Source organism: Tetrao urogallus, assembly GCF_951394365.1.
Source record: "Tetrao urogallus genome assembly, chromosome: 15".
NCBI classification, from domain to species: domain Eukaryota; kingdom Metazoa; phylum Chordata; class Aves; order Galliformes; family Phasianidae; genus Tetrao; species Tetrao urogallus.
The window spans coordinates 7,513,169-7,536,941 of NC_136828.1; the positions used below are offsets into that span (position 1 = coordinate 7,513,169).

The 23,773-nt window shown below is 38.2% G+C and overlaps 1 protein-coding gene across 2 annotated transcripts; it reads left to right on the forward strand.

The window, feature by feature from the left end:
- Positions 1-2,105: 2,105 nt before the first annotated feature.
- MARF1 (meiosis regulator and mRNA stability factor 1) lies at positions 2,106-22,683 on the forward strand (the record flags this gene model as incomplete). 2 transcript variants are annotated; one of them, XM_079542805.1, is made up of 26 exons in its annotated part: positions 2,106-2,252; positions 3,708-4,370; positions 5,267-5,441; positions 5,910-6,136; positions 6,871-6,988; positions 7,693-7,865; positions 8,633-9,067; positions 9,697-9,860; positions 9,945-10,106; positions 10,782-10,971; positions 11,448-11,626; positions 12,529-12,609; positions 12,920-13,156; positions 13,871-13,990; positions 14,331-14,506; positions 14,731-14,951; positions 15,662-15,804; positions 17,101-17,234; positions 17,738-17,940; positions 18,415-18,642; positions 19,325-19,555; positions 19,654-19,866; positions 20,551-20,611; positions 20,708-20,848; positions 21,809-21,979; positions 22,451-22,683. In XM_079542805.1, 26 exons carry the CDS (start codon positions 2,106-2,108, stop codon positions 22,681-22,683), a joined length of 5,226 nt encoding a protein of 1,741 aa, XP_079398931.1. The 2 variants fall into 2 exon arrangements, with proteins under 2 accessions (XP_079398931.1, XP_079398932.1); XM_079542806.1 differs by having other exon boundaries at positions 3,708-3,854.
- Positions 22,684-23,773: the final 1,090 nt, after the last annotated feature.

Here is a 23,773-nt window from a genome sequence, read left to right on the forward strand (position 1 = left end):
TAACAAGATGCAACATAGTAGAACTCCACATACAAACTAAAAGGAAGCACTTAACATCAGCGAAAGCTAATTCTGCTTGTGTAAAGATGGTCCACAATTCTCTGCAGTCTCTAAAACTGGATTTGTGTCTGCTTAAGAAAGGAAGAGATTCTCGTGACTTTAAAACCCCTTTGAAACCTTGAACAAACTGACAAAGTGAAAAAAACTGGAAAAAGTGAGAAATGAGAAAAACTGGATTTGGATACGAGCACTGTCACTCTGAGCTTTGCTGGCGGCTGCAACCCACTAAGAGCGAAGGTAAAACGAGGACTTAGCCAAATATCACAGTGTCACTTACGCCGAAAGACAGCGCCACGTGAGAAAGCCCGCACCCTGTAACTCCCCTCGCCTCCAGAAGAGGCTCGGCTCCCAAGAAACAAGTCCCGGCTACGCAAACTGACACCATACTTCTGTCCCGGTCTTGTAGGCAAACAGCCGCGCCGTGAGGTAACTCCGGTAACTCCGCTACCCCCGCTCCGCAGCCCCGCCCCGCCCCGCCTTCTCGGCGCGCCGCACCGCGCCGTGTAAAAGCCGCCGCCCTCAGCCCAGCGGGGAGGAGGGGAGAAGTGTAGTGTTACGGCAGTCGTCTGCGCGACAGCGGGCTGCTTTCCGGCGTTCGGCGGCGCTTGACGGCGGAAGGAACAGCGGCGGGGGGAGGGAGGACAACAAAGGGGTGTGAGGGCGGCGGAATGTGAGGGGCGGCGGCGCCGGGGGCGGCTGAGGTGAGGCGGGGGTCTCTGGAAGGGGCGGCGAAGCGGACGGGCCGTGCCGGTCTCGCGCGGTGGGGGGCCGCTCCCCCGGTGGGGACGGCCGTGCGGAACGCTGCGGCCCGGGGCTGCCGGGGCCCGCTTCCTTCGTGAGTTGCGGCCGCCTCCACTGGGGGAGCTGCCAAACGGCCCCGGCACAGAACTGCCCGCGGGAGGAGCGGCCGTTTGCCCAGTAGTGTCGCGGGCTGCGCCTTCCTCCTGGGAGCGGGCAGTGGCCGGGGCTCGGTGTCGCCCCCTGGGCTGGGGGCTGCCGAGAGCTGCGGGTCTCGAAGGCGAGGCGCGGCCGCGGGGGGCTCGCGTGGCTCCTGTCTGTTGACTTATTGTATTTAATCGTTCTAATTCGTAAGCGGAACGGCTCTGTTGGGTATTATCAGACTTCAAAAGTGGCCTACTCGAGAGTTCTGGAAGTTTTTAACTTAATATCTCGCATTATGTTGAAGTGTTTACGGATTGTATGAATAAACACTTCTGATTTGTTTGTCTTTTTTTGAAGAAAAAAAATTGTTTTTGTGGTTAAAAATAACGTTGGGACAAAGTCGGTGTTATGGGGTGTATTCCTTGAGGTTTGTGGTGAATGTTAAATGTGAAAGACCACGTAGCTGTAGGTTAATCAATCTGGCCCATAGTTAAAAGGTATGGAGCCTTCATTTCTAATTGTAGGTTGTTCTGGTGGAGCATCGTTTTGCCTTGTGGTTCCATAAAGCTGAGCCAATGCAGTGGGACTATGGAACTGCCTGGGAACTGACAGGAGTGCCTGTAGATCTTAATGATTTAAAAACTCAGGTCGTATTATTGAATGCTGTGTGCTTAATGCGAGTGTATGTAGCTCTTTGCGTGAAAGAACAATGAATATGGAGGCTGAATCTTCCAGCTGAGCTCACTTTCATCTGGTTTGTAATGAGTGAGCTAGTCTTGAAAACTTACCCCTTGGCTTCTCTTTCTGGGAAAGTGCTCTGGAAGTTTCTGGGAGTTGTTTTATGTCAACAGCAGTGCATTTCTGGGATTTTATAGGTAATGCCGTGGGCTTAAACAAGCCTTTCTTTAGATTCCATTACCTATATGGTAAATCATGAGGTGTATTTCTGTAATAGACATGAATAGTCAAGGCTATGGCCCATGCATAATTAAATTTGAGATAAATAATGCAGGAGTGTGATGTAGCGGAATTCATAAGACCACAGTGATCTTGTCTTCCTTAACCTGAAGTAAAACATTTGTGTTGTTTTTTTTTTCTTTAGCAGGTGGAAAGAATGAAAGGAAGGAGGGATGGAAGAATGTTGAACCATTTTGCTTGGCTGTATGATGGAAGGAAACAGGACAGAGAACCTCTGTAATAGATCTTTTGGATGGCTTCAGCGACAAGAGAATGATGTTAAACCATGGCTCTGGAAACTTTCTAATTGCTTTTCTGCTGCTGAGAAGACTTTGCCTTGTAGTGCAAAAACGGTAATTTTTTGGTTTGCAAAAAGCGTAGCTGATAAACTGGCACAGAGCAGTATTCCTAACTGTGGTGTTGTGACTAAGAGGAGCGAGTAGGGAGGGCAGAAAGAGCAGACAACAGTTACTGTGCTGTGAACAAGGTCTGCCTGGAAGCTTCAGGTCTTTAGTTGTGTCCCCAGCTCTCTGCAGCTTTGGTGAAAAGCAAGTTTTGCTTGACCATTTTTATTCTACAGTTGTGTGTTTGGAGTAATGTAAGTTATGATATAAGTGTATAGGGCAGATTCTTGGGAGCTCCATGAAGCTGTTGCCGAAGAGTGGGGTAGGAAAGTACTCTGTGCTTCCGTGTCTTACTGACTTGGAGAGATATGTATTGGTTCGTTGTGGATACTGCTCTTAATGAATGTCCAATAATTCCTAATTTTCTTTCTTCAAATGTTTCTGTTCTATAACTGTTCTGTACTTTTAAGATATAGAGTGCTAAGGGTTAGAAATAATAGTCTAACACTTGTTTAAGCAAGCAAGCTCCAGCGGTTAATCATGCTTGTTCCATCTGTCTTTAGTTAAAAGGCAAGGGGGAAATGGATGGACGCATTGTTTGTTGTTTCATGCTTAGAATGGTAGGAGGGGAACTCCTGTAAATTCTGGAGCTGAATACATTAATACTTTTAGGTGGTGTTTTAGCTCTTCTTCTTCAATACATAAGATAAGCCAGGTAATGGTTTCAAACTTCAGTAACCTATTGCTCATTGCTACGTTGTATGCAGTGCTCAAAGTTCAATTCAGAAACTGAAAGTTGTTTCAAAGCACTGATCTAAAGCCTTGGAACAGCTGTATGCAGGCTTGCTGCACTGACTTTCATTTCTGGTGCTTCTCATAACCTTGCTTAGTTTTCGTTACAGCCTTTGTGCGTATGTTTTGATAGCTAAGAGTAGGCAAAAAGCACGTATAGTTATAATGAGAGTTTAGTCTTCTGCCCTCTTTTTCATACAATTTCTGATTTTTGAACTCATAGTCTTTTAATGTATTACTCTGAAAACTTTAATAATCTTTTGATGATTTTTGAATAGACTTACTTTTGTATCTCCAAACTGTGGCTTTTTTTTTTTTTTTAGTTTACATTTTGTCCATTTGGTTTACTCTTAAATATTCCTTTTTTTGCTTTGTGGCTGCATAGTATTTCTCAAAGTTAGCCAAATAGTTTTCTGCTTTTCACATTCTGTTTTTTGACAGAAACCCTCTGTTTGGCTTATACATCTTTTTTTCTTAAATCTCATTGGTACTTACATACTTCAGGTTGCCATGTAAAACTGGCATGTTTTAAATTAAATCTGGCACTGATATTTTACATGTTCAGACAGTGAGATAAAGAGAACACTTCAAACAGTTCAAATATGTGCAGTATTTATATTAAAACATTGTTTTATACATGTTTCTGAATGTAACTGAGTCTTCATTTTTCAGAAAGATTACATGGAGAACCAGAAAGGTGTTGTAGAATCGAAGGATGCTTCGTCTCATAATGCTGGCTCTAAGTTATTTCCAGCAGTACCACTTCCTGATGTTCATCCTCTTCAGCATCAGCAAATACAGCTTTCTCCTGGCCCGAAAGTAAGCTGCTGTGCTCATGGCTCTGACTCTTGTACTCCACAAATGCATTGTGGTGTTGGTGATGGTAGTGTGATTCACCCTGGCACAATATTAGACTCAAAAAGCACTGGGACGATTACTTGTCAAGTAGGGTCAGGATTTGGTTTCCCTTCTGCATCTTCACTGAAGAACCCTCCAGCTAGAAGCAATTTGGCAGGTATTGCCAGTGAATTCCCTGGCATGTGCATAGAAAACAGTGTATCTTCCTATCAACATCTGCCCTGTTGTGGAAAACTTCATTTCCAGTCCTGTCATGGTAATGTGCACAAACTGCATCAGTTCCCAGCCCTTCAGAGCTGCACATCTTCTGGTTATTTTCCTTGTTCTGAATTCACAAGTGGGGCTACAGGCCGCTTGGACGAGCATATTGCACAGTCGGAGCTAACATCACATGTGTGCGCCAACCCTTTGCACCTCAGTGTGGCACCTTCCGTTTGTTTAAAGGGCTCTCACTACTGCAGTGACTGCTTGAACAAGGTTTGTACGCATCGCGTTTCTTGTTTATTAAGTGTGGTATATGGTTAATGTTGTAATAATAAAGCTTGAGCAAAATGCCAACTGCCACAGGTTCCAGTTTCCATCTTCCTTTTTGGTGGTGCATGGTTCACATGTGGTGGAATCCCCTTGCAGGCTAGCTCTTTTCTGAAGCAACATCCAGCTTAATGAGAAGATGAGACACAGTGTATCTGTAATCAGTTTTGACTGAATTCAAAGGATGGTTCTTTACTTGGCAGATCCAGATAAGATTTTCTGTAGTGGTGATTCAAAAAAAGGCTGAATAACACTTAATGAGTGCCTTTGTGTGCTGATTAGTAAAGATCCATTTGTAAGTCAGATTAAATACATGAGGCTTTATGGGTGTCCTTATTTGGTTTGGTCTTGGTTCACTCTTTCCAAACCTGTAAGTTGTGCTTCAGTACTAGTTTGGTACTCCTTAGAACTTGAATTAATAGGAAATTCAAGTGGAATAATACTCAGCTTTGCAGGATGTGTTACTCAGTTTAATGTAGAAATGTTTTCATTTCAGTAAATTTATAAAGTTAAGTGAAGTCAGTATGTTTTGATGAGAAGGTGGGAGTTGAGCCTTGCGCTCTTAATTGTGTTGATTTCACATGGTAGGTGATTCTTAGTACATTAGTAACTTTTCAAGATGGTGTGTCTCCATATGCAGTGTTAAATAGGATCCTTCTTTGCATTTGAAAATCTGGAGCGTAGTATGTTAGGGAAGGCTCTAGGGCTGGAAGCATCCTGGTTAAATAACTTGCTAGAATGCTTTTGAACTTGCATTCATTGTAGAAGAGGAATTGAATGTTTTTAGCCTGAAGTTGTGTGTTTGTTTATTAAATATCAATTTTATGAAACTGTCCCAACAGCCAACCAGAAACAGCCTAGTTGATGCTGCTAAAATCTGGCCAAATATTCCTCCACCAAATACGCAGACAGCACCTGTTTCAATCCCAATATGTAACGGCTGTGGAACCCAAGGAACGGGAAATGAGAAGAGTTTGCTACTAGCGAGCAGTCTTGGCAAATCACCACAGAACTATGGTAAACGTTTGTTGGAAGCTTGCACTCAGTAGCCATTTTCCTTAAGAGAACTCACTGTGACAGTACTTAAATTGCACTGTTTTCTGGGAACTTCTATGAAGTTACAGACTAAGCTGTAGATAATACCTTGTGTGTTCTGCAGCGTTATAGCTTGGATTCACCTGTTTTTAAAAGCTGATTAACTTCCTATGTACTTCATAGTTTGCAATTTTGATTTTGACAATTGTATTTTTAAGATGGTAAAAACCAGAAGGAGTTCTTAAGAAATTTGAATTTCTTTTCTAGTTACATGTAAAAACAAGTTCTTCACCCATGCTTTAAAAAGGATTTTCTTACTCTAGTGTCTGTTCCCTTTGCAGATACAGTAAAGGCATAATGTTTACACTTGCTATAACCTTTTTGAGTGTATATATAATGTGGTTTTTTTCATATTTGGGAATTAAGGTGACCTGTGTTAAACCTGTACAGGGTCTCCAGAAGTTGCAGTAACAGGCCAAGTCCTGGAAAACCTCCCTCCCATTGGAGTCTTCTGGGATATTGAAAACTGCTCAGTACCCACTGGCCGTTCAGCTGTAGCAGTTGTACAGAGAATTCGTGAGAAGTTTTTTAAAGGTCACAGAGAAGCAGAATTCATCTGTGTGTGTGACATTAGCAAAGAAAACAAAGAAGTTATTCAGGAGCTGAACAACTGCCAGGTATGAAGAAAGCATTACCCTATTGTACTACTTGAGAACCTGTATTTTAATTCAGTAATGTTTCTACATAGTATTCTCATGTATTATCTTTCAAAACTGTGAATGTGGCATTAACTAGGAAGCTTAAATGTTTTAGCTTCAATTAGTGAATATTGTGCTGGTTAATAAGGATGGATGCCAATGAGTGGTATTGATTGGGACTCCTTTTAACAGTTTGCTTTTCCATCATTAGTATCTTTTCTTGGTATCTGACTTTTTCTGTGCAGGTTTCTACTTCACAAATTCTCACTCACAAATTTGCAGATGTGATAGCAAATTCTTTGTTACAGGCTAGTATTAGTTTGATTTAACCTGTAACATTAGCTTGTTATTTGTAAATATATACTTCTGTGAGGTAAAATGAATTTGTAAGAGTACTTAGCATGTTTGTCAATCAACTATTTAAAAATGAGTGTTTGTGGAATATTTTTATATTAGCAGCATATACTTTTAACATATGCAAAGCATGGAAATTGAGTTGTTAACAGAATAGTAGAAGTCATCCCTAAGACACTGCTGAGCAACAAGCAGTGGAGCTCACTGCTCTGTAGAGCAAATTTGCATCTATATATATTGCAAATCATCAGATGCCTCTTAAAGAGAAGCTGCAAGGGAAAGCTTGTAAACATTTTCTTAAAGTTTGATCTAGCACAAGTCACCTTCAGGCCCTTGAGAGTATTTCTGCATTTCCACAGGTGACTGTTGCACACATCAATGCCACAGCAAAGAATGCTGCTGATGACAAACTCAGACAGAGTCTTAGGAGGTTTGCTGATACACACACTGCACCTGCCACTGTGGTTCTTGTGTCAAGTAAGTGTCAGCAGTGCTAATCCCTGGCACAGAATTCTGTTCTTCAGTAATACTTCTGCATGTGACAGAGCGTCTCTCCTTTCCTACAGTAGTGCTTAGAACCAGCTTTATCTGAATTGCTTTATTAGAATTAATGATTTTGTTGGCAACATAGGAAAAGTTTGCACAGTAAGATGTTTTAGGTAAACTATCACTGGCATCTGTCAAATGTTACTAGATAATATTTATAAGCATGTCTAATGTCAGACAGATTCAGTATGAACTTAAGACACAATTGGTTTTACTTTAAAAGCACAGTAAGCACCTCTGACTTAAAGCATTTGGAGAGTTATCTGTAGTATTGCAGCAGATAACGCAGCTAAATATGTCAGCAGCTCAACCATAATTGCTGTGTATTTTGGGTTCCTCCCTCAAGTTGTAATCCACAGTAGGTTAAACATCTACTTGTTGTGAAAATTTACAGTAGCAGTCAAGTGCCTTGCTGATAGGTTGCTAGAAAATAATACCATAAGGAAGTCCAACTCTGAGGTGGAATGCTAACTGCTCTTCTAAATTACATCTATTGCAGTCTTGTTGCTGTTCGTGCTTTTTCACTGAAAGTCTTCAGGAATGCATAAAACTTGACAAGTGAAGTCTAAGGTTCTGTTTGTTTAATCCATGATTTGCACTTTTTCCAATGTGTTCTTGTTTGTTTTCCCCCCCAGCGGATGTGAACTTTGCTTTGGAGCTCAGTGACTTGAGACATCGGCATGGTTTTCGGATAATTTTGGTACATAAAAACCAAGCCTCAGAAGCACTCTTACATCATGCTCATGAACTTGTTTGTTTTGAAGAGTTTATTTCAGACTTGCCACCAAGGTTACCACTGAAAATGCCGGTAAGGTTTTATGTTCTTAATTCAACACACACTTCCAAGTGTCAAACCCATCTTTCTCTATTCCAGAGGAAAAGGAGGCTTAAACTATGCATTATTTTTTGATGAGACGTGTCTGCTACATGTTTGACTACTGTCTGTAATTTAGTTACTAATGAGTGTTTGTATGCTTCCTACATTAAGAATAAAAGAACTAAGTATCTTACTGAAGTACAACAGCAAGATCCCGTGCTTTTCACTAAATATTTTATTAGGTAATGTATCTTACATGTTTCTTTCACTGGCAGAAAGTAGGGTAAGAGCTTAGCAGTATGTTAAGATAGTCTTGTGATGCTTTCATAATAGAAACTGGCTTAGTTAGTTTTTTGTGTTTTTTTTTTTTTTTTTCCCCTCTTGGTAATGCTATCTGGATTTGCTGTGTTATCTCTGCTCAGCACATAGCCTTTTCTTAGAAGGAGCTTACTTAACTGTATGTATCTGCAGACTTATATTACATAGCATTCTTACGTTGCACTTGGGGTCTGTTATCTGAAGAAGTAATCAGGTATTGATCCATTAGAGTTTGTGGTTTGTTTTATCCTTAAAACATGTTGAAGATGAAAGTTTCAGAACTTACCTTGGTATTAGGTTTCTAAGTGAATTGAAAGTTGTGGAAATGTTTTCCTTCTTGCAAGGTAGAGCACGTCAGCAGAATCAATGTAAAACATACTGTTTTGGAAAAGCACATGAGTATTCTGACATAAATTAAAAATCTTACTCCCCTGAAACAGGCATGCCATACATTATTGTATGTTTACAATCTGCCAACAAACAGAGACAGTAAAAGTGTCAGTAATAGGCTCAGACGTTTGTCAGACAACTGTGGAGGAAAGGTCCTGAGCATTTCTGGAAGCAGTGCGATTCTCCGCTTCTTAAATCAAGAAAGTGCTGAACGAGCTCGGAAGCGAATGGAAAATGAAGATGTTTTTGGCAACAGGATTGTTGTTTCTTTTGCTCCCAAAAACAAAGAACTTAATGAAACAAAAAGCTCAAACTTTGTTGGAACTGAAAAGGTGAAGTCCCCCAAAAAAGTTAACAGGAGTACAAAGCTCTGTATCATCAACAAAGATGGAAGTGATCAGTCTTCTGGTACCAAAGGTTCTGCTGGGAGAGGATTACAGAGTCATGGATCAGTCATCAAACCCACAAATGTTAAAAGCTTACAGGTATTGTTTTGTTCTGCCTTATTTAGTTCCTTGCTTTCTGTCATGTTTTGAGGATTGTTTCTATTAGAGTTGTATTTTAATTTGTCAATCCTAGTTTATGTATAAGCTAATGTATTCCTGCAGGAGATGTATATTTGTTATACCTCTGCTTGGAAAGCATGCAGTGAGTTTGAGGGTGTGGTTTTTTTTTTTGTGGTTTTTTTTTTCCCCCCCTCTCTAACTATCATGTTTTTCTTCATTTAGAAATAATGTTGATATTTCTGAGATTTGGATCTTATGGCAGTTTTAACTTTTGTTGTAGAATCATGAATCAGACTGGCTTGAGCTTAAAGGGACCTTGTAGATCTAGTTCTGTGGGCAGTGTTGATCAGGTGGTGTTGAGTATAACACTGAGTGATCAGCTTCTCCTTTAAAAGGATACAAGGACAAATAATACAGTGTAGCAAAAATATTACTTCAGTTCATTATTGACCATTTATTGCTTTCTGTTATAGAAAATGAAATACCTCCTGGTTGAGGTTCCAATGACAATCTAATTAAAGAAGGAATTTAGCTTTCCATCATAAGGAAAGGAGTATGGCAAGGAATGTATGGTGCTTTCATGCTGACCTTCATCCTGTTCTGTATAGGAGCTATGCCGTCTCGAATCGAAGACTATCAGTAGAAATACTGAAAGCCAACAGGAACATCTACGAGAAACTCCTTCTCAGAATAACTCTAATGCAGCAGCTCCTGTACCTCTGACAACAAAAAAGAGTGGAATTGGAGAGTCATCCTGTAAAAGTAGTTATAAGTATGTTCAAAATTAACTGCTAATGATACCTTTTAATGTGAATTATGCAACATAATTAATTTTTTTTTGTGTATTTGTAAATAGGAAAGAGACTTCTGTTTCCAGGAGTACTACAAATTCCCCTGTAGATAAAAAGGATAAAGATGAAGCTGTATTTCAAGTCAGCTATCCCTCTGCTTTCAATAAGCTGACAGCCTCAAGACAACTCAGTCCTTTATTCATATCTCAGAGCTGCTGGTCATCTCGGTAAGTTATCTTACTAATTTGGAAGGTGCAGTGTGACTAACATGCTAGGCCTTTGCCAATTTCTGTATTACTTCTTGATATCTGCATATGGAATTGCCTATAGTAGACCCACTGATGTAGTAATACTAATTCGTGTGGATGCAAAAAGTTGTTACAGTGCTACCTGACAGGATGGATAGAACCCATGTCAGTTTTTATCAGAGACTTAGTGAAATAATTTCATGTAAATTATTTCATGTAAATAATTCTAAAGTGTCTGAAAAATCTTCATGGGTATTAGCCACCTTGTCTCTTAACTTCAGAGACATTTACATTCCTAGTGTAAATTTCTCCAGGCCCATTGGAGGCTTGAATATCTTCTGTCAATTACTTAAATAGCGTGAACGTGTTTGCTTTTTGGTGTGTTCCTAAAATGGAAGTAAGACCCAGAGTCAAATGCATTAAATTGGGTCCCTTTGAAATATCAGTGACTTTTTTTATCTTCATCATAGGAAATACTTTGTTCTGGTTTTGTTTGTATGAAAGTTGTTTTGCATGCATAAATACATGCAGTAGGAAGTTGCCTTCCAAGTGCTGTATTTGTGCACTTGATGTGTGCCTCTTTGAGCTGTTTCAGTATGTACATAAGAATTGTGCAGTAACTACTTCATTTCATACATGTTTTATTTTACCCAGGAGTATGTCTCCAAACCTCTCAAATAGATCATCTCCACTCACGTTTAATGTAGTAAATCATACCAGTGGTACAGACTGTCCTGATCCCTTTGCAAATGGTGCAGATATTCAGATCAGCAATATTGATTACAGACTGTCCAGAAAAGAGTTGCAGCAAACTTTACAAGAAACTTTCTCAAGGCATGGAAAGGTAAAGGGTGAAATACCTTCAATAAATCTCTTTTTATATACTTCCTGTTTGTATCTTTGTTTGTGGTCTGGCTTTAAGTGAGCAGGACTAAAAGCTATCAAAATGAAACTTCTACACAGTACTTTTTAACAAAGTTTGCCTATTCTCAAACGAAAAACCCCTGAACATATCAGTGAAAGAAAACAATACAAGTAGAGGCTGTTTGTGGTGATGCTACTTGTGTGGTCTGTAGATGATGATATTCTGCCATTTTTTTCATACAGAAGATGGTACCTCTTGAAGTACCATGGCCTTGCCTTGTGCAAGGGTCATTATGTGTTATTGTTTGCACTGTCATGTTGACCTTGGCTTATCTTACTTTCTTACTTTTCCATTGAGTTTTTTCTTGGTAAAAGTAAGACTGATACGCTTGTCAGCTTGGCTTAAGTTAATATTTAAGGGTAAATGCTGAAGGTTGTGTGTGTTTTCCCTTTCAGGTAAAATGTGTTGAGCTCAGTCCTCATACAGACTACCAGTTGAAGGCTACAGTGCAAATGGAAAATCTGCAAGAAGCAATTAGTGCTGTCAACAGTCTTCACAGATACAAAATTGGCAGTAAAAGGATCCAGGTCTCACTAGCAACAGGAGCTGTTAATAAATCACTCTCTCTCCTTAGGTAATGAACGTTCCCTTAATTGCCATTGTGTGTCAGTAATTAAGAATTAAAATACTGAGTAGAAGAACTATAGGAAAACCAAGTAGAATCTGTCTAATCACCTGATGCATGGGCTAAATACAACAAGGCTGACAGTTTTCAGTTGAGATTTTTACATTGCTTACGTTTAAAGAGACTGCATCTTTTCATAGTAGGGTGCTTATGCTGGACATCAGTTACTATTTTTGTAGTACTGTATGCCTCATTGTAGTTTTTGCATCTGAGTTAAGAGCATACATCTGATTTCTCCATAAGATACATATGAGTTGTCTCTTTAAGGAAGAAATACACATTTTAATCCACTTTCTCTTTCAGATCATTTTCTATGTGGAAGGTATTACTAGAGTATAATGCTAGTGCAAATACAAATATTTTGTCCTTTTCTTACTGAAGGAAAGCATTAGGAAAAACTCTCAATTTTTGCCTTAAAACACTCTGGTGTGTAGTGTGTGAAGGGTTCTTCAGTTCTGTTGGTATTGTGTAACTTACAACTTCATTTATTGCATTTTAGTTCACGCCATTTCAAAGTTCTTAATGTAAAGATCAGGCTGGTAACTTTTAATACTAAGGCTGTAATGTTACATTTTATGGATACTGAAACTCTTACAACTGCCTTAGAAAGATTCTGGTCCTTCAGAGATGCTAACCAGAAGAGTTGCAAATAGATACTGTTTGTACTCCAGTGATGTGGAGTGTTGTCTTTTATAGAGCTGGGGTGAAAGGAAATACAATTCGTCCTGTTAACGTGCTTAAAATTCATGAAATATATCTGTAAATATCTCCCAAACAGGGCCAAAGATTACATAGCTGTTTCTAATATTAAACATTATTTTTTTGTAACACTGCAAAACCTTTTTTTGCAGCTCAGAAACTGTCTCCATTCTTCAGGATGCACCTGCTTGTTGTCTGCCTGTGTTCAAGTTCACAGAAATCTATGAGAAAAAGTAAGTTCTCGGTTGTTTTTAATAGGTATATCCCAGAAGAATTGAGTTTTGTGGCCATTTACTGTAAACAATAGAAACTAACCCAGTAGGTGGTGTTTTGCTGTTAGGTGTTGCAGCATATCTGTGAAGAGCCAGTGACTGTGATACTGGCTTTTGTTAAGGGGTCATAGTTGTAGTGTTTTACTTTATTCATCACCAAGTAGAAAAATTGGTTTGTACTGACCAGTTTCCATAGAGTTGTTTCTACGGTGTTCCTGTTTTATAAGCATAAAATGCAAACTTATCATGTGGACTAATTTTTTTCTTTTAGATTTGGGCGTAAGTTAACTGTATCAGACCTGTACAAACTGACTGATACTGTGGCAATCCGTGACCAAGGAGGTGGGAGGCTGGTGTGTCTCTTACCCAGCAGCCAAGCGCGGCAAAGTCCCCTGGGATCTTCACAGTCACACGATGGTTCATCAGCAAACTGTAGTCCTATAATATTTGAAGAGTTGGAATATCACGAGCCTGTTTGTAAGCAGCATTGCCTGAATAAAGACGTTATGTAAGCTGTGTATAAAATATTACATAATACTATGAAGTACTTGAACAGCATTTTACATTAGCAGCTGTATTAAAACTGAGAAGGCTTTCATATAATATGTCTGTGTTGTAATACAACTACATAACAGTAATTCGGTTGGGCAGAAAACAGATAACTGAATTTTCTAGGCAGTTCTCATGGATCTGCCTTCTCGGCAAAGGCACTCTTGATACAGCTGCTAAGCATGAATGCTGCTTAGAAGCTGAGAGCTATGCTAACCTTCTATTGTGACATAGGGAAGGTTATATGTACTTCTACTAGCTTGAAGATTACTATATAATTATAGCAATTATCTACTTTTGTCCTTTTGCTATCTTTAGTAAATCATTATTCATAGTGGGTTGAAGGCTTCCTGAAGCTGTATAATGAATCTTTTGTTTTATTCAACAGCAGCTGGGGTGTGCTACTAGGTTGCAGTTACTAGGTATTCACTTGCCACTGGCTGGCATTTGTTGCTGTGCTGCTACACATTTAGTCAAATGCTGATATAAACTTAGCCTAAATGTTTGTCTTCTGAAGAATTGTTATAGTTGACTTCTTAATGAGGAAAAGATTGGAGGTGCTTGTGACTGTACTGTAGCATTGTCATGCAGAATCACTATAGCTGTGTATGGGTATAATATGCTCAATCTAAGCATTGAATTAACCTATTAAATTGGTCTCTTCTTATTACAGTGAGCATGAGTTTGATCCAGATTCTTACAGAATTCCTTTTGCAGTCTTGTCTCTGAAGACGTTTGCTCCCCAAGTTCACAGTCTTCTACAGACCCATGAGGGTACTGTGCCTTTACTAAGGTAAAATAGTTTAAATTAGGCTTTTAGTGTAAGGGCTGAAATCATAGTATCTAAAACCTTATTGATGGCTGTTGTAATGCTCTGAGTCTACCTGTTGGGATAAAATCTCTAGGCCTCATATGTTTGTCTTTATAGGAAATAAATTCCTTATGAAATTATGAATTTAAGATCTGAATGCAGAAATAAGTAAAATTCAAGGTGTCTTTCAATACTCTTTATAAAATGAGTTCTGTGATCTATTGGTAAACTATTAAAGCCTTTTTCTCAGGAATATTAACACTAAGACTGTTTTTACAGTAGTGTTTTAGTGTATAATGGAAGCTTTCTTCTCTTTCCAAAGCTTTCCTGATTGTTATATGTCAGAGTTCAGTGATCTTGAAATGGTGCCAGAAGGCCAGGGTGGTGTTCCTTTAGAACATTTAATTACCTGTGTTCCTGGAGTGAATATTGCCACTGCTCAAAATGGCATTAAAGTTATTAAGTGGATACATAACAAACCACCACCTCCTACCACAGGTAAACAGTTCTATTCATGGTCTTTTTTTTTTTTTTTTAATGAACCTCTTTACTAAAACACTTCAACAGTTATGCAAGTCATTTTATGCTATTCTTTTTAATTTAATTTAGTTTTAGCTTAATTTCCCTTTATTTTCTTGTTTTTTGGTCTTTGTCAGAAATCTGCAGCAATTAGTGAAGGACTATTAATGGAAAGCTCAATGACAAACTTCTTTTTTTTGTAGATCCTTGGCTTCTACGTTCTAAGAGCCCTGTAGGTAATCCACAACTTATTCAGTTCAGTAGAGAAGTGATAGATCTACTTAAAAGCCAGCCATCCTGCATCATACCTGTCAGTAAATTCATCCCAACATATCATCATCACTTTGCAAAGCAATGCCGTGTGTCTGACTATGGATATTCCAAGTTAATGGAGTTGCTGGAAGCAGTGCCTCATGTCCTGCAGGTGAGCTGTGGTGCTGCTCCTTTGTTTAGAGAGCTGTACTTTTATGCTGAACTTTCTGAAACGAGTATGTTACTGGTTGTTATAACGTAATAAATCCTATGGAATTTCTTTTCAACCTTGAAAAAGGTGGTAATTGAACCTTGGAGGTTATCTACTTTTTTTAAACCTATTCTATTTCATTTTTATTCTCCCAACCTTCCCCCAGAACAACTGTTTAAATTACCAGTTGATTCTAAATTTCTGGTAGAAAGTTTGAAGCTGCTTTAGTCTGTGTCTAGTGCTTGGGTAAAGTAGCAATTGTGCTGTCCAGCATAAGAACACAGCAAGCATTTGAATATCAGTAAGTTAGTCTGTGTAACTTGTGGCTTGAGGGATTTCAGTGTGAAGTAACACATTATATGGCCTTACATTAAAAGAAATAAACTAACATGACCATATTTTGTTTTGAACACCAGTTGGTGTCTGAGCTGGGGCTTTAAAATAGCTGATTAATCTCATGCAACAACTGCAATAGCACTCATGAAGGAAGTAATTCTTGGTGGCATATTCTTCCGTATACGAAGTGTATGGCTTCACAGGGCTGCCTTTGAAAACATTCTCCTCATTTTTATCCTTTTTTCTAGCCTACCTATGTTAGAATTGGCTTCCGTTTTCAGCATTCTATATAAATTTTTTTACAAAATAAATGATTAGAAAAACCTTTCTTTCAGATTCTTGGTATGGGTTCCAAGCGCCTGTTAACTCTAACACACAGAGCTCAAGTGAAACGCTTCACCCAAGACTTACTGAAGCTTCTGAAATCCCAGGCCAGTAAGCAAGTTATTGTAAGGGAATTCTTACAAGCTTATCATTGGTAAGTTATCTTTTGATTAAACAGGAAGAAATAGGCATGTCTTTACAATTGGGAATCAGTGCTTTTAGTCTTAGTATATTCCATCTTTGCAATGTGGAATTTCAAACTTTTAATTAAAACTAAATGCTTTACTAGGCTGTACTGCTTTACTTTAGCTTTAGATTTGTTTAACGTGCTCAAAGCTGGAAATAGAACTAATGAAATGAAATAACCTATTTGAAGCTGTGAGGTTGAATTTAAGTAAGCAGGTTGTAATATTTTTATAATATGAACAGTTACGGAAAGATGTAGCATTAGTCTTAAAAATATGAAATAAGTAGACTGACAACATACTAATTCTTAATTAGATCTAGTGATGGCACAAGAATGAGCATGAGTAACAGCTGTCTTGCTACTGTCAGGAGTTGCATGCTGTTCTAGTATGGTTTAAAAAAACAAACAAAAAAAAAAACAATACAGAACAAAGAAACCCAACCAGGTTGTTATTTTTTTAAGGTGCTTTGTGTGTAAGTTTCCTTCCTCTGAAGATAGAAAGCAGCACAGTGCATGCAGTGAAGAAACTGAAACATCTGAGTACTCTGTGTGGCCTAAATCTGCAGATGTTCTTCTGTGCTGTGTAGCAGTTCTTCCTATTTGGAAATGCCCACTTCTAGTTATATTTCTTTTAAAGGCAAAAATGTTATTGGTTGCTGCTTAATCTACTAAATGTGCATCTCCCTTATGGTCAGCTCTGGTAATTTCCTGAAATGCTTCTGTCTCCAGTAGATTCTTTTCAATCTGGGAAAAAAAGAAGTAGGGGGAATAAATTCTCTTTAGTATATTGAATAGTATGGTGAATCTCAGTAAGGTGTTTTTGAAGACAAGTAGTCTCTGCCTTCTCTTGATCTTACCCTGTTTAAGAAGTGTGCATTTTAATTGAGCAAATACAGACTGTTACACGTGACCATATATAGTATGATTGTGTATTCTTAAATTGCTCAGTCAAGTTGTCTATTGTTGCTTTTCACTACTAGTTTAAGGAGTCCAGTTTCTTTAAGGAGCCCTTCTCTTTGAGTGGCATGTGAGCCATTGGTGTAACCTTTTATTTTTTTTCTGATTAAAGTGGATAACTTGATAACAATACACTTTCCTTTTTTCATATGCTGGTATTATTGGTAACATGAAGATTATGCCTATCTTGATAGCATCTGAGGCTTATCTAATACCATTCTACTGTATATTAGCTCAAAACATTCACACTTTTTGGCCTACAGAGAGAGTATTAAAATTTGTTATACTTTTTTTATAAATTTTCAGGTGTTTCTCTAAGGATTGGGATGTTACTGAATATGGAGTGTGTGAACTGGCCGATATAATATCAGAAATTCCAGATACAACTATCTGTTTGTCACAGCAAGATAATGAAATGGTAATTTGTATTCCCAAGAGAGGTATGTCAGTGTACTATTTCTTACTGTTGTCAAAGAAATTATGCTTTGAATATTTTAAAACTGGATTAAGTAAAACATAGTGATGCTGATTTGCTTTTGCTGATGTTTCTACTTTTATAACTATTTCTATAACAGTCAGGAAACTATGAAGTTATAAAAATAGAGAATGTTGTTCAATAAAGAAATTGGTAGGAAAGCAGATAATAAAAGCAAAATAGTGCTGCTACTGCTGCATGTAGTTACGTGGCACGATTGAAGACTATTTGCTGTGTAGAAATAACAAGCTCTCTAATATTTTGCTTGTAAAGAAACTGAAATACTGATCACCTGCTTATTTTGGGCTTCCCATGTGTGATTACAGGACAGGTCTTTAACATCATAAGAGAACGTGACCTGGTATGATGAGAGAAATCTGAAAATCACCACATTTTATTGTTGCTTTCTACTGTGTTTTGAAATAGTTTGGTGTATAGCTATAGCTTTATTTTTTTTCTGATTCTTAGAACGCACGCAGGAGGAGATTGAAAGAACCAAACAGTTTTCGAAGGAGGTGGTAGACCTACTGCGCCATCAGCCTCACTTTCGAATGCCCTTCAGTAAATTTATTCCTTCTTACCATCACCATTTTGGTCGTCAGTGCAAACTTGCTTACTATGGTTTTACAAAACTACTTGAACTCTTTGAAGCCATACCAGAGGTCTTGCAAGTAAGTTCTAAAATCCTGAACTGTGTTAAACATTTTGCTGACAAGATCTGCACAACTGTTTGTTACAGCAGGGGTTTACTTTAGTCTAAGTTAAACTGTGTGCTTCTAATGCTAGCAGGCTGTTCTTAAAACTTTGGTGTAGCCATGTAAGTAGTAACTGCCCCAAGGTTTTAGCGTGTTGAGGTTAGTTTAAGAAAGTCAAATTGTGCAAACTGTATTACATCTGCAGAATTCGGTGCATCAGGGCTAAGTTTCATTCAAATTGTGTTAATCTTGCTTAAAGTTAGCTAGCTATTGTCTGCTTTGTCACTTCAGAAGCTATACTGCTTCTGCTTACTGGTGGTTATCTTACAAGGTAGCTGAGCCCTCCTGCATAGCTAATGACCGTCTGCAATCACTGAATTTTAGTTGCAGATGACTTTTTCAGTCAAACAAGGCAACTCACTTTTAACAAAATGCGATTTTGGTTTGTAGGTATTGGAATGCGGGGAAGAGAAAATTCTCACACTCACAGAGGTGGAACAAGTTAAAGCAGTAGCTGCCCAGTTTGTTAAACTGCTCCGATCTCAAAAAGACAACTGCCTGATGATGGCTGACTTACTGTCAGAGTACAGTAAAACGTTTGGATATGCGCTGCGTCTTCACGACTACGATGTTAGCTCAGTTCCAGCTTTAATGCAAAAACTTTGTCATGTTGTAAAGGTAATCTCTGTCTTTGTAGTTAGTCCTTCACATATTACATACTCTTTTGAAGTATTTCCCTCTCTAAATGTGTGCTTAATTATGTTCTTTACAAATTATTTCATTAAATTGAGGGACAGTTCTAAAGGGATTTAAACTGTATCTTCAAAAATCCTTTGTTCTTGCTGACTTTCTTGTTGAAATTCCTCCACACTTAAATTTTTTTACTTGTCTAAGTATTTTAAAGAATAGAAATTGTCTTTTATACAGTTCAAGTCGGGTGGGAACAAGTACTTATTTCCTACCATAATAGCAGGTCTCAGCCTCTTGATGTTTTCTATTTGACTTTTTTTATACTGATTTGAGGCTTTGACTCTGAAAATGTGTAAATGTTGTATGTCTGTAGAAAAGCAGGGTTTACAGCTATATACATACAGATGCATTTTCTTAGTTGCTTCCATGCTGTTATTTCAGCAGATGGTGATCAGGCTGGAGCTTAGTCAGGTTAAGCTGGAGTGGAATGGGAAACGGAATTGTCTATGTGGACAAAAACTAGTACTAAAATCTTGTATTTAAAGTAAACTCTGTGTGATGTTGGGTTTATTCGTGTTTTAACTGGAGTAGTATCAGGTATTTGTATGTATCATGCGATGTTGTTAACTTAAGGATCTTTCCTGTCCCTAAGTCGAATTAATTTTTGTAGGTGGTTGACACAGATTCTGGCAAGCAAATTCAGCTGATAAATAGAAAATCTTTGCGGACTCTCACTGCCCAGTTACTTGTCTTGTTGATGTCTTGGGATGGAGCATCCTTTCTTTCTGTTGAACAGCTTAAACAGCACTATGAAACAATCCATAGTGCTTCTCTTAATCCGTGTGAATATGGATTCATGACCTTAACTGAGCTCCTGAAGAGTCTTCCTTATTTGGTTGAGGTAGGAAAGCTCTATTTCTTTCTGCATGTTATACTTTTAAAAAGGTGTTATAACTAGAGGATATATAAACTTGTGCTCGTTCTTTTTTCTTCTTCTAGGTTTTTACCAATGGTGCAGAAGAAGAATATGTGAAACTTACGAATCTGTACATGTTTGCAAAGAATGTGAGGTCCTTACTTCACACTTACCATTATCAGCAGATTTTTCTTCATGAGTTCCCAGTTGCATATAGCAAGTACACAGGAGAGGTGCTGCAGCCCAAAGCATATGGATGCAGTAACTTAGAAGAGCTGTTGGGAGCAATTCCACAGGTGTGAAAAATTGTTTTGTACAGTTACATTGAGATTTCTGCATGAAAAAAATAGAACAGCTGATGATTCTGTTATTTGGTGAGAATTATTGGTATAATAATAATCTCCAAATGGACTTGTACTAGTAGCATCTTTAGTAGCTTCACAAAAATCTTTGTTATATAATTTAAAATTGTTTTCATCAAATTCTGCTTAAGAGCTGTTCCCAGTAAGATCACAAACATTCTTGGCATCTTTATCAAATCAGAATTTTTGTTTTAATGAGGAGCTGTACAGTACCGAGGTTCAGTTTTGCTTAACGGAGGTTATTGCTTTCAGGAGTGAAAAGCAATGGTAGTTTGTCACAAGAATCATGATGGAGTTTTGCTGTGGCATGTGTTAACCTAGAACACTTAAATGCAAGGACAATTTTGTGACACAGCTCATGGCTTTTTTTAGTAAACTAAACTTTAAGGAAAGTAACAAAGTGGAAATTCCTTCTAGTTCTGTGATTTGCCTTTCATCTTTGGTAAGAATTATTTTGATGAAGATTTTACTTGCATAAAAAATTGGCAACATGATTTAGTTGGCAACATTTAGTTTACCCTTAGAAGTTTCACTGCAAGGATGGATGAAGGCAGTGAGTAAACTGTTCTGGGCTTTGAGACTAAGATGTGCTGATAATTCTACTTTTTTTCTCTATAGGTGGTCTGGATTAAAGGACATGGCCATAAGAGAATTGTGGTACTGAAAAATGATATGAAAAGTAAGTCATTTCAATTTTCAGTCAGTATCTTGGTTTCCTTTTTTCTTTTAAGAGGTGACTTCAGTAAATGAACCAAATGAACTTGCCTTTTTGTAGCTCGTTTTAGCTCACCTAGTTTTCCCCCTGCTGATCATGTGGATGATCATGGAAATCAACTTGATGACCATAATGGACATATTATGGAGACCCCAGGATCAACATCATCAATGGAATTAAGTCTAGGAACACCTAGCAATGGTAATGCAAAATTGATTTGTATAAGAAATTGCTTATCTTTAGGGAAATAAGCAGAGTAAGCAAAGCAGCATGGGGAAAGCTGTGTGAGTTAGTAGGTAAAATATTTGCCAGAAATGTTTCTTGGCTTGAAAGCTGTTGATCTTATTCCAGGCTGTATAGTTATGTGTCCTTTTGACAAGGGCATCTGTTGTTCTTAGCTATCAGCATGTATATTGCCACTGCAAAATTGTTTCCTGTGGATTTTAGTGGAAGTTTCATCAGTCTGTATGGGGAAAAGCTAATGAGAAGCTGGTCAGTAGTGGTTTCTGCTAGGACTGTTTTTTATCTCCTACCTCTGGTGAGAATTCAGTGATCTTTCTGTTGGTGGGTTTTTTTTTTTTTTTTTCCATGTATGTACTTGCCAATTCTGATGGCAGTCCTGTTAGTGTTGGTCTGACTCCTAATAAGAGAACTAGGATATACTGAGCTCACAGTTTGTCTTGCAGTGGTCTCTGGTTGGTTCTTTCTTTTTATTACCTCTAGTTTCAAGAACTTAAGGTGGTTCTTGAAGTGTAGAAGTCTAGGCTTGTGCATTTTAGTAAGAGCAAGTTACTTTATTTTGAAACCTGTGACTTAATTTTCACGTTTAAACATTGGTATGTAAATAGCTGATAAGATATCAGTAGCTTTGCAGGGGAGTTGTCTGTAAGTGACTCTTCTCTGTTCCTCAGCTATGTTTGTTACTCAAGTTTGGAAAACACCAGATTTTGCTCTGGGGTGTATCTACTCAGACAAGCACTGAGTGTAATATAGTTTTGTTCTGTCGTATTGTAGTTAAGTTTAGTTAGATGCTTTTCAACCTAACAAAGTGAAGTCAGCATGATAGCTCCTAAATCATTATGTTTGAGGAGTTTGCATTTACCAGTAATTGCAGATATGAGCTTACAGATACCTTGAAAGATGTTCCCTTATTTTTTGTAGCTCCTAATCAAACTGAGCAAGAACTTCTTTGCCTCACAAATACATCTCCTGTTGACCTGTTGTGTGAGCCAGTTCCTTCTTGCTTACCATCTCCCCAGCTGAGACCTGATCCAGTGGTTCTTGAGTCTGCTGACCTAATTCAGTTTGAGGAACGTCCTGTACCCCTCTCTGGTAGGAGCTTGCTTGCCTTATTGTATTACTGTGGTGATTTGTACATCCCAGAAAACAGAACATAAAACTATATATCCTCCAATAGAATGTATTGGAGGCACTGATGCCTTCTGTGAGATGCTTTTGATTATTGACAATAAGTGGCCTTCAGTGATACTCTAGGGTGACTTCTGTAGGCACCTTATACCCCCACCACTGAAACTGCATTTTGCTAAACTGTAGCAGCCTTTTACCAGTAAATCCATAGGGCTTTTCGAGCACTGAGAATTAAATTTAACCTCTGAGAGTATGCAGTACAGACAGTAGAGCGTAAAGCAAATGTCCCACCAGTTGCAGAGATAAACGTAACATAGTTCCTTGTTTTGACTCAGGCCAACGAGTTTTTAAACACTTCTCTGGTAGTAGATAATTAGGTATTCCCTTTTCCTGAGAGCAGTGCATTAATAAGTTGAATTGCTTTGCTTATTTTAGAGATGATGATTTTAACAGAAGAAGAAAAACAAAGAATTGTTACCACAGCTCAAGAGAAATTGACCTCTGGTTCTGTGGCATCTAGCACTGCAGAGAATACTTCAGTGCCTCCCTGTCACTCCTCTGAAACGCAACTAAACAAGGAAGCAATGGACAGCCCAGCCAAAAAGCAACATAAAAACAAGGTGAAATTGGCAGCAAATTTCTCACTTGCACCTGTAACAAAGCTTTAACTCTTTCTTTGAGTGTGGAAACAAATACCTATGACTCTGCACAAAGTCAAGCTATTTGCTAGCCCTTATGTATTTTAAGGAAAGGCCTAGAAGAATCAGTTTGTATTTAAGTGTGTTCTGTGAAGATTTTGTTCATTGTACACTGAACACAGCTATTAGCAGAGCAGAATTTTTTCTATTATTTTGGAAAGAAAATCCAGCTTTCATTAAATTATTCTTAAATTTTACAGTTTTTCATAAATGTGTGTTCAGTAAGAGCTAAACATGAATTGAATGGAAACAGAGCAGATTTTATTTTCCTTAAGCCTCGTTGGTGGCGTAATCATACATGTAGCATATTACACTCTATAGGCTGTTGCTTACTGGTATTGTTTCAGACAGTATTAATGCATGATCTGTCTTTCAAAAGCCTGTTAAGAAGTTTTAACTTGCTGACCTGCAGTGATAAGAGTGAGGGAGTTGATTGTCCTCCAGGGGATAAATGCGTTCTCTGCCCTTTCAGATGACTGGTAGCTGCATTGTAAGTTCTTTTGGGTTAGAGATGTCTGTAGGAGATTATGTGGACTTCTTTTTTGTAAAAACTTGTTTTAAATATTTTCTGTACTTCTCAGTTCCATTTAGGAGCTTCCTAGGACGCTGATGTTTTAAGCTTCCCTTTTAAGTTTAGTTCCAGTCTGGCATGGATTTGGTTAAGGAAGAGACTGTCTTGGCGTCATGAGTTTGAGATACAGACACACGTTTTACTGTGTCTAGTAATGAAGTTAAGATGACTCTGATATTTCTGAAATATGCATTGAATGCATAAATGACAGATAGTGGAGCAGGTCCTATTAAAATGTTTTGTGCTGGAAGGTATTGATGCTATTTTCACCTGTAAGGAAAGTTCTAACTACACGTGGAAAATCTAAGGTTGTTCTGCTTAACCTTATTTTCAATTTTTAAGCATCTTTGGTAAATGGGAAGCTTATTCTTCAGTGTGCTGTCTTTTAGCTGTGTCTGTTTTTATTCTGAAACTTACTCCTAGTGTCGGAAGCTTTTTTCAATTTGTGGTATCTTGTGTTGGCTTTTCAAAGGGTCAGATTTGGAAGAG